The sequence below is a fragment of the Limanda limanda genome, chromosome 10 (genome assembly GCF_963576545.1).
Source record: "Limanda limanda chromosome 10, fLimLim1.1, whole genome shotgun sequence".
NCBI lineage: Eukaryota > Metazoa > Chordata > Actinopteri > Pleuronectiformes > Pleuronectidae > Limanda > Limanda limanda.
The window spans coordinates 8,402,049-8,413,834 of NC_083645.1; the positions used below are offsets into that span (position 1 = coordinate 8,402,049).

The window sequence follows — 11,786 nt, forward strand, 5'->3', positions numbered from 1 at the left end:
CCCGGTTTCGGTAGGTTGTGGTACACGTCTAATGACGTCATCTGTGCTTTTTTTGTTCTAAAAAAAAAAAAAGAAAAGAAAGGAAAGGAGTAAGCTGACCTTTTTTCTCGGGAGCCACTCACTGCTCGCCTCAACGCAATTTTCAGTAACTTTATTTCTGAGTAACGCGTGCAGGGCCTTGTGTGGTCACATCTGGGGCTGATGTTGTGTCGCGTGCACAGAGGCAGAGGCAAAACAAAGGGAGTGATCAGGCTGTTTTTCGGTGAAGAGATGGCGATGCAGAATGGAAGAGAATGGAAAGAGAAAGAAAAGGCTTCTTGTGTGTACGTGCACCGGCCAGTGGAAGGGACCGGGGTTGGGGTTGGGCAGGGGGGATTAACGGCTGGGTCAGGGGGAGGGGGCATGTATGACTCATGCTGTATCTGCTGATAGTCTGTATATGGCCACTGCACGAAGATATAATGATTTGTGTCTGACGTGGATAAGGAGTGTTTCAGAAATGAAGTGTTCAGTCATTATAAGAGGTTTCATTGGGGGGGGGGGGTCTCCTCAGGATTAAAATGGGTGCATAAACCTATAAAGTTCTGATGTTAACCCCTGCATGACCAGGGACCAACATTTGAATTGTCGCTATAATGATTTTAGTCAGTTTAAACATGCTAACACCAATATAAATTGTGTTATTTCGTGTTTTTATAGTATTGATGGCCACTGAAAGGGCTGCAGTACAGTTTTACCATTCACACACACACACACACACACACACACACACACACACACACAAACACACACACTGTGTATACATTCGTCTATCTTAGTGAGGTCCTTTATTTAAATAATGCATTCCCTAGCTACTTACCTTAACCATAAAAACTAAATGCCTAACCCTTACCATTCCTAGTTCTAATTGTAAACCTAATTCTATCCCCAACCCTAAACCAAGTTTTAACCCTGAAACAGACATACAAAGTCAGAAACAGGTCAGAAAGGGAGGAGTATCACTCAATAGGTTGTAGGCTCAAAATGATCCTCACAAAGACATCTGTACACCAACACACACAGTGTGTGTTTTTGTGCAGCACTTAATCTGTCACACATACTCACAGGGAAAATTTGGTGCTTAGTATCTTGCCCAAGGGCAGCTCAACACACTAAATAGGGTTAACCTCCATTTACAAACACAGTGAAGAGGCTCCCCAGCGTTTCCACTTACGTCATAATGACCCTGAGAGTCTTTTACACTCGGTCTTTAATTGAGACTTTTACAACACACAGATCAGGGCTAAAGCTTCCCTCGGAATTAAAGTCGTATCTTCAACTTTTTTTATTTGTTATTTTTGTTAGGGACAATCATGAAGCTGCTTCACATACTCCAGAGCACCTGTTAACGCCACCACCACAACAACAAACAAACAAAGCCCAACATCACACACACACACACACACACACACACACACACACACACACACACACACACACACACACACACACACACACACACACACACACACACACACACACACACAGAGAGACACAGAGACACAGTCACACACGCAGTCACAAGTGAATGACGGCAGGTCGCCATGGAAACTGCGTTACGCTCCGGGCGGTCGGGGTAGAAAACAAGAGGAGCGCGAGGACTCGTCTCGGTGCTCCTCGGTTTCAGCACCACGCGCCCCCCGGACAGCGCCCGCCCGGATGAACTCTCGCGCAGACTCCAGCCCCTCGCGTCACCACCGGAGCTCCCCGGGACTTCAGCCTCAGATCTGTGACTCCAGCAGCCGAACTGACCTGAGAGGACGCGCCGCGGACCCGAGGCTCGCTGGACACCAGAGGTTTTAGATCCCTCCTCTATCGGAGCCGGTCGCTCCATCACACGCCACAGCAACAGGTAAGACCCCTCCACCACCAAAGAATCAACTTTAGATGCATGTGCACATACATAAACTCAGAGTACGCACAGCTTCTCTACCCCGCAGTTACTTAGCTGCGGTTAATGTGGCAGATCTCAGGTGTGAGTAAGTGCGTGATTAGGTGATTAGAGTGAAGCCCAGCAGGACAGAGTGGAACTCAGCGAGGGACCGAGGATCATTCCCACTAAATCTTATAAGTAGTGATGGAGTGTGAAACTGCACAAGAGGTGAATTATAACCTCCAGCTGCTGGGGTTTCCACTCCCACTTCTTAGAAAAGTACTGGCAGGACCCAAGTTTAGAAGAGGATATTTAAAGATCCTATTCTCTATATGTTTTTACAGTATATAGTTAGTCATATACCCTTATAGGACAAGTGATATACAGATGGTTAGACTTTTTGGCTTGCAACAAATGTTGAGTTTAGGGGAATAGAAAATAAATAATGATATTTAGATAAATGCAAATATATTAAAAGTCTACATATTACAGCTCCATCCAGTCTGTCCAGAAAGTAAGCCCCTACATACAGACAGATAAGTCATATATTTGTCTGGTTCTGTTATATAATTTAACAGAGACTATAGGAAACTACAAGTTCCCAGGGAATGATTTCTTTGTTTGTTTTAGATCTATAGCCTCGTGTCTATGAGAGCCTTGGATTTGTTGGGTTGTCATTGGCCATAGATTGTGAGAGCTGAGCCGATACGCCTGGATGAGTCACTCAGGCTGCAAGTTTGCAGAAGCATGCGAAAGGGTAGGGGGGGGGGGGGATAACAGGGACCAGCAGAAAAACAGTCCTGCAGTGCCATGCCTCCTCAACACATTGTTTCACTGTATATATATACATATATATGAGCAGTGTAATCATCTGTATTTATCACATCTGGATGATTTGAAGTTCATGCGTGTGTCACCCACAAATCGTTTAGGACCTTTGTGTTGTCAGGCTCAACTTCTTTGTCTTGTGGTAAGGATGCCCCGATTTGAGGTTTAGTTTTGTAGCTTTTACGGATGTTATGGAGTAAAGTGCTGTTTGTGAAAATTGTGCGAGTGTTCGTGGTTGTTACAGACAACTGTATAGCTCTCTGGTGACTGACAAACTGCTACCAGAAAGCATCCCATTACCACTCATTAGTATCCCAATGTTTACCCTGCTAGTATTGACAAATCATAGCAATCAGCAGCATTCAGCTGTAGCACTGAGTGACAACTATTGATTAAAGCAAACAATAGATCATAATGGGCTGCTATGAACCACAGTTGCACACTCAAACACAAGCACTGTCTCTCTCTCTCACTCTCTCCCCTCAAAACACTCCGATACGCGCCCACTAACACACGCTCAATAATCACATAACAGAGACTCGTTCGACTGCAGCTCAGTTTGGAAAATGTTGTTTGGGCTATTAAAAAATGAGCCTTGTTTGCAGAGATTGATTGATGGAGTCTGGATGCGGAGTGCTGCGTGAGTAACTGCCAGGAGGATTACACATGTGAGAGCCAAACAGAGAAAATAATTGGCGGGTGTTAAATTTCCCTCTATTTCGATTTGTCTTGCAATTTACAAAAGGCGTTTTGTAAAAAAGGTTGCTCTCACTCATAATGAATGTATGCGCCACTCATTGTTCCTAATACACACACATCATGTGCTGCACACAGAGACACGAAAACAGATGTGTGTCTTTAATTAGTGACGTTAGTGTGATTAATGCAGTCTGCCGGTGATGACTCATTCAGCCTAACCCTTGCTCCTCCGGTGAAAACAATCAATAATCAAAGATTCAGTCTGGCTTTACATGTCATTGTGATAATGATGATAATAGTAATTATAATCCTCTTACACAATAATTATTTATAAATGCATTTTCATTATTTGTAATGTTATAGTGCTGGTGTGGACCATGCTCCAGATATTGTATCTGACTGAAATGGAGTGTGTGATTAGTATAGAGAAAAAAAACTATAAAGAACTTGGTCGAATAAAAAATCTAGTAAAAACTTTGATGAATATCAGATTGTAGGATGTCGGTGAGCATTGCAGGAAAATGCTTGCAAAGCAAATCTACATGCTTTGCTCCAAGTGCCAGCTTGTCAACACAGCATTTACATTAGCATTGTGGAAAAGCTGTCAGCCAAACTGTGACTTCCAGACAGCAGACTGGCAGGGAGCGTGAGCAACTGCTACGTGTATGTTTGTGTGTCTGGGTCTGTGTGTGTTTGTGGGACAGCAAGAGAGTTAAACAAACAACACATTTCGTTTGTAGAGTTGTAATAAACATTCATTCTCCCTCCCTCAAGGGCAGCAGCATGTCTGAAACCAAAACCAGCCAGCGGTTCCAAAGCCTGAATGCCGAGCAGGTCGAAGTTCTCCATCAGGTCCTGTCCGAGGTGGTCCCCATCCACGGACGCGGCAACTTCCCCACGCTGGAGCTGCGTCCTCGAGACATCATCATAGCCGTAAGGACCAGGCTGCAGAAGCAGGGGATCACTGTGAGAGATGTGCGCCTGAACGGCTCCACGGCCAGCCACGTCCTCGTCCGAGACAACGGGACAAGCTACAAAGACCTGGACATCATCTTTGGAGTGGAGCTGCCCAGTCAGGAGGAGTTCCAGGTACGATTATTGCAGTGCTTAGTTGTAAGAAGGAAGCAGGTCAGTGTAATAAGAGGAAATCGTTAGGGTTCATTCTGCTGTAATATCTGTTAAAATGGCAGTAAATATCTACTCTCTCTGGGGTGTTGCAGCATTGATTTTTGTTATGCTACAGTAATAATGATGTTCTTGTAATCGTAAAGATAATCAAATTGCAGAATATTTAACATTAAGGCTGATTCAATAGTAGTGATTTTGTTTTTTTAACTTCATTATACAGAAACCACAGGAGTCTCACACGATTCAGTTTAATAATACAAGCAAAACTGCACAAAGATTGCACTCATTAGTTGTGGGTGTCATGTTGTTGACTTCCTCTTTTCCCAGGTTATTAAAGAGTCCGTGCTGGGCTGCTTGCTGGACTGCCTGCCTGCCGGCGTCAACAGGGAGCGGATAAGCAGCTCGACGATGAAGGAGGCCTACGTCCAAAAAATGGTGAAGGTCTTTAATGACAATGACCGCTGGAGCCTCATCTCCCTCTCAAACAACAGCGGCAAAAACCTGGAGCTCAAATTCGTTAGCGTGTTGCGGAGGCAGTTTGAGTTCAGTGTTGACTCCTTCCAGATCATTCTGGATCGCCTCCTGGAGTCCTACATGCAGCAGGAGTCACTGCAGAGAAATAATAGAGTTGAGCTGAAGGAGCAGGAGATTCAAAGCAAAGCCTCTCATTCTCCACTCAAAAAGCCCAGTGCTCCAGAACCAGAGAGGCCCGCTGGTGGAGAGTCCTCCAGCAAAGAGGGGGATCAGGTTAGCCAGACTCAGCACAAAGATGAGGTGCATGAGAAGGAGTTGCAGACCGACCTCCTACAACAGACTCAAAATTCAAATCAGACAACACAGTCTAGAGTGGAAGAAGACGAAAAAGACAAAACACCTGCAGAGCTGAAGGAAATGTCACAACACAGGGAGACAGACATCTCTGACCAGACATCCCCAAACCCTTTGTCGGAAACCTCTGAGAAAACTGAAACACCAGCTCAGACTGAACTCACACACGAGCCAGAACTCTTGGAAAAGACCAAACGCTCAACACAGGTAGAAGAGCCAGAGCAAACCCAGACCTGTGACAGCCCACAACCAGCACAATCAAACCACAAGGAACTCCCAGTCCAGGAAGAACCGTCCGACCACACAAACCGCCCCGACGAACAGATAGATCCCACAGAGCAGATCGGACAGTCCGAGTTGTCAAAAGCCTCAGACAATAGGCAGGCAGAAGCCGAGGAATCACAGACAACAGAGAGCACTGATAAGTCCGACTTCTGTGAGAGTTTCAGTGAGGATCAGAGGAACGATGAGAAAGATAACGCAGAGCATGTGTCTGCTCCAGTAACGGACACATCTCCACCTGCTAAGGAAGAGACACAGTCAGCAGATGAAGGAAACGTTGAAACGGAGACAGACGAGCAGATACAAGCAGAAATGAAAAATGGACCAGAAACCAGCGAAGAGACAGAAGAGGATTCAACACCAGAAGCCAAGAACATAGGAGACACACAGGGAATTGATTGTTCCTGCTCCTTCTCTTCAGTATCTCTAACATTTCACGACACACAGGATACACCAGAGATTGAAAGCACAGCACACACAGATAACTCAGAAAAATCCCTCAACGTACTTGACGCCGATAACCCTCCAGATACTCAGGATATTTCCCCTGTACCGCCCAGCCTTGTTTCTGACATAAAGACCTCCTCCTCTTCTCCTTCCTGTAAGCCCTCAGAGAGACTGTCTCACATGGTGGTGCTCAAACACTCCTCCCCCAAACCCCCTCGCAGGATGTGCAGGAAGGTTACCCACAGTCCTTACCCAACTCATGTGTCTGAAAGCGAAACTATCACAGCGTTCTGTCTAGATATAAGCCCCTGCACCAGCCCTGAACTTGAGGTAGCCTTAAACCCAGAGTGGACAGCTCCAAGTTCAGATGCTCCAACTACCACATCAACCGATATCTTTGCGAAAACAAACCCAGAGCCTGAATCCATCCCTTCCACTAACCTACCCTCAAACCTAGAGCCTACCTTAGCTCCTGAAGTAGCCCCTGATATCACAGCATCTGCTGTGGAACTCACGTCTTTACCCCAGGAGCTGCCCTCCTCGTCTGAGCCGGTCGCAGAGGGTTCATGTGAGTCATGCATTCAGAGCTTAGAGGAGACACCATCTACATACGAGGCGTTTGATGAGCAAAGCCAGTCCTCGCCTGGAGAAACTGTCTCAACTCCCAGCCAATCAGAGCCTCTGGACTCAGAGGACGGATCAGTTTCCCACACCGATGCATCAACCTCAATTTCCCAGGAACCTGAACATACCTCAGAAGTTGAGGTCAGTAATGAGGATGAAAACAGAGAGACCCAAAAGTCGGACCCGAATCAGCCCAACGATAGCCCACAAGAGATCGCACTCACCCCCGTTTCCTGTCTCACCCCTCCAGTCCTCTGCCTCTCCCCTCCCTGCTTTACCCCCTTGCCCCCCAGCCTCAGCCCTCCCCCATGTCTTAGCCCTCCCCCTCCGTTGCCAAACTGCGTCAGCCTCACCACCAGCTCGAGCTCCACGCCCCTGAGTTTCAGCCCAACCTCATCCTGCCTCAGCTCGCCTCCGTACCTTACTCCCCCTATGCTCAGCCTTAGCCCTCCCCCACTCTGTCTCACCCCACCTTCCCCCTGCCTCAGTCCTCCCCTCCTCTGCCTCACCCCACCGGTGGAGTCGGAGGATCTCGTACCTCAGGTATCTCCAGACACGGAGCCTTTGATATTGAACACTGCCAGCGAGGAGCAGATTAAAGAATCATCCCCTCAGCCACAGGTTAGTCTACTGCAGTTGGAGGATAAAAAGGAGGATGATTATATCTCGCCGTTGCCTGGGGTTGCAGAGCCTGTCTCTTTTCCAATCACCGTCCCGAGCTCAACCTTGCCTGTGCTGCCCCCCTCTCAGTCTGGAAGCCCAGGGGAATCTGGCCCTCCAAAGGCTGAAGAGGCATCCAGCTTGGTGCCTGAGATCAGAGAGGCCCCTGAGCTAACCGCAGACATGCCTGAACAGAGCAATGCTCCTTGGGTGTCTGGCTTAGTCCCTGCTGTCGAGGTCCTGGCAGAGAGCATGTACGGTGACTTCAAAGCAGCCATGGACCACCTGCACTACCGCCTAATCGCCACCAGGAACCCAGAGGAGATTCGGGGTGGTGGTTTGTTAAAATACAGCAACCTGTTGGTCAGGGACTACCGACCGGCCAGCGAGACTCAGATAAAGACTCTGGAGCGCTACATGTGCTCACGCTTCTTCATCGATTTCCCTGATGTGCAGGAGCAGCAGAGAAAGATCCTATCCTACTTGAAGAACCACTTCATCGGCGAGGAGAGGAGCAAGTACCAGTACCTGATGACGCTGCGTCGCGTGGTGGACGACAGCACGGTGTGTCTGATGGGACACGAGAGGCGTCAGACACTGAATATGATCACAGTGCTGGCGCTGAAGGTTCTAGGAGAGCAGAACATAATTCCCAACACAGACCATGTGACATGCTTCTACCAGCCTGCCCCGTACCTTGCAGAGCACAGTGCCCCCTATCTCGCAGAACCCAGCTACTGCAGCTATTACATACCCCAAGGGGGATCAACTCTGCTTTACCAACCTTACCCCTTACACCTGCACACACAAACTGGACTAGTGTAAAGCCCACACACACACACACACACACACACACACACACACACACACACACACACACAAACACATTCAAACACACATAACACAAGGGGAAAGGTGCTTGCCATGACGAAAAAACTGGAGAATGGAAATATTATCCAGGGATAAACTGTTTGGTCTATAATAGACCTATGCGGGCAGGATTGAGTGGGTTTTACAGTAAACTCCCAGAGTTCTCTGTGAGGTTCTAACATAATTATATGTAATTATCTGGGCTTTGTGGGAAAATAATAATTCTTCCGATATTGTTAGAATTCCAGAAAATGCTGTATGCCCTGCATGAGTCATCGCCCTTTGGTCTCCCTGGGAAACCAACTGTGCTGTTGACATTCACACACATGCACGGACACACACACACAGACATACACACACATGCGCAAACACACTTCCAGGTTCTTGAATTGTCGTACACTTTTTTCATGTTCTTACTGTGTTGTTCTAAATGGCTTTGTTCAGAATGTGGACCTTGCCTGTGGTTGATATTGTGCATGGATAAATTAGGACTGTTCTCTCACTGCCAAATACTGTGTGACTACTATGCTTCTTAACCAGTTTAATGTAACGTCGTTATTCTTTTACTGACAGGGGTGTATTCTTAAAAGATACTGAAGGACAAGTCCGCCGGTGTGTACAGTACTTTTATCAAAATGCACACATGCATGCATAACAAAAAACACACAAATATACATGCATACATGCATACATACGTACATACAGTATACTGTATGCACACAAAGTTAGACAATGCATGAGTAGCTGAATATATAATTCACATCCTGAAGTCAAAGCAAAGGCTTTTAATATAAAACAAATCTATCTATTTTTGCAAAGATAATACTCAGTGGTAAACAGACTGGTTTGTTCCTACAGAAAAATGCCAACAACAATGCCTTTGCAACTGTGCATCGATTACAGTATATTGTGTACAAATACACTGAATTGTTTTCAGGTAAATTGTGTTGAGATGTAGTGCTTGATTTCTTTCCTCGTGGAGTCTTTTCTGTAATCACGTGAAGTATTATACCATCTAGAGTTGATTTTTTTAATGCTAATGTTTACTTAAGTGGAGGTAGTCAGGTTACAACCATCTTTGGGTCACCTCAAAACATGGCAGACGCACGTCTGTCCAAACTTGAAGGAATTACATTTAAACTACTCTCAGCCTGAATCAGCATCCTCAATTTAACTCAGTTCAGAATCAACAAGTTCAAATCCACATCAAACCTGTATGAATCTAAGTTGAGATCCGTGCAACAGCAAACTATGACCAAAGATGGTTCGGTAGGGAAATCAAGTGCCTAAATGTGAGACATGATTGGCATGTCTTTATCTCACTGCACTGGGGGTGTTACTGGGGTGGGCTCGGGGTTGGGTCGGGTATGTGTTCAGTTGTTGACCCCTGTTATTGCTGCCTGTTTTGATGTCTTCTTTAATGTAGTCCTTTGTTGTAGTTTGTTCATGTACATTTTGATAAAATAAAGGTGAAAACTCAACAAACCTTCAGATGTGAGAGAGAGTGAATTATTTTAAAAATGTACCTTTTTTCACTTTTTGCTCCAGTCTCACTCCCCCCCTCCCTACCTGTTTTCCCCCAAATGATATGCTGTACCGCTTACGTATCCAGCCCATGATTTCCCACCGCAATGATCCACTTAAGTGTGACCGTCAAATCACGACGGTGCCCCGGAGAGCGCCCCAAAGCTGTGAAATTCTGTCTGTGTGAGGCCTCTTATCGCAAATCACCATCCTTCAGATGTGTTTGGACCCGAATGACGCACGGTCTACGCAACACAGGAGGCTCAACAATGTGTAAATGTGAGGAGAATATGGTTGGTGATGTGTGAGACGGCGAGGGGAGACAGGAGAGGAGGGGGTCGGAGAATATGTGCGTGTCTTTTGGTGAGTGGGTTTCACATGGGAGGTGGTATCAGGTGGTCCCCCTCTCCACCTACTAATTGAAGAGACCCACAGTATATTAAAATAATGGGACTGCCTTCTAACTCCCTCACTGCCTCCCTCTTTTCCTCCCTTTTCACACCAATGATAGGTCATTGCCACATTGGGAGATGGGGGCATCTCTTTCTACAGGGGTTGCTCGTGTGATGGCAAGTAGTGGAATTGCCACACACTATCTATTTACACACACTATAGGTGCGCACTTATGTGCACGAGGTTGCAAAGCATGTGAAAGAGCATGTGATCTAATAGAGTCTGTATCAGTGTCTCACAGACCTCTCCGCCACTCGTGTCCACTTGGGGTTTCCATAGAGACGGAGACAGGCAGCACCGTGGGCGCAGAGAGCATGACGGAAGACAGGGAAGACCCACACACCAAATGAGGGGGAGAGAGATAGATGAAAACAGAGGAAAAAAAGGAAAAAGAGGTGGGTGAAATGAAAACGAGAAAGATAGTGGACAGAGAGAGAGATGAATAGATGCAAAAATAGAGTTGAGACGGAAAGCCAAGGACAAGAGAGCGAGTCCGGTTAGGGGTGTCGTGTCCGTGTGTGATTGTGTGTGTGTGTGTGTGTGTGTGGGGGGGGGGGTTATAGATAAGATGAGGCGAGGAGTGGGAGCAGGGGAGTTGATGGGGAGAGCGTGGGAGGTTGTCAGGCCCCTAGTCACAAGGGAGTCACTGTAAGGTGGCTGCAGTGACGGCAGCATTGATGTCAGAGCAGGGGCGCACACACACACACACAAACACACACACACACACACACACACACACACACACACACACACACACCTACGCATACATACACACACACACACACACACACGTACAAGTGTGCACATACACACAGCTGCATACGCATTAATTTTCCTAATGGCTTGCCCACCCGTCCACCCTCGACAAACAAACTCACTTAGACCAAAAGAAGACATCACCCACACATCTGTCTCTTCATCTCTCACACATTCGATCTGACTCGTCTCCTGAGCACCGTTTGAATCATCTTCACACAGGTTGTAAAGGTTTAACAATCCAACCTTTTTATTTCTACATGTTTGCAGTTGTTAAAATAGGAATAGCCTGTGGGCACACGCAGCCTCCGGAGTATAAATGGAGACAAAAGCATCAAGTTGGTGTTTGTATTGGAGCTTAAGAGATAAACATGTTGCTCCAGTGTGAATCAAGATCATTATGGGTGCCAGACAGTTTATTTGAAAGCCTTCATCATGTCGTGCAACTTAATTCCTCTGTAAATTTCTGTCGATTTCCAGCCCCCTTTTAAAGTGTCATGTGAGAGTGTTATATATGGATACCATTAACCATCAAATAAAACTGGGATTACAAAACACTTGCTGTCGCACAGCTGGTGTAGAAACTGTAATCATTAGTGAGGATTTTATGCTCCTTCTCCAACAGAATTTCTGCTTCGGTGACTGATGAACCCCGGGTAATGAAATGGATGCGTAGTATTCACCATTCATAATTTTTTCATTCACTACAATATGCCTCACCCCTCCCCTCCCCTTAACCCATACCACCCACGTCCTCTACCTTTTCTCCTCTCTC

General features: G+C 46.4%; 1 protein-coding gene across 1 annotated transcript; it reads left to right on the forward strand.

Moving 5' to 3' along the window:
* Positions 1-1,618: 1,618 nt before the first annotated feature.
* On the forward strand, positions 1,619-8,233 carry LOC133012261 (terminal nucleotidyltransferase 5C-like). Its single transcript, XM_061080238.1, has 5 exons — positions 1,619-1,891; positions 4,214-4,528; positions 4,895-5,172; positions 7,108-7,140; positions 7,645-8,233. Exons 2-5 carry the CDS (start codon positions 4,223-4,225, stop codon positions 8,231-8,233), a joined length of 1,206 nt encoding a protein of 401 aa, XP_060936221.1. The 5' UTR covers positions 1,619-1,891; positions 4,214-4,222.
* The last annotated feature ends 3,553 nt before the right edge of the window (positions 8,234-11,786 follow it).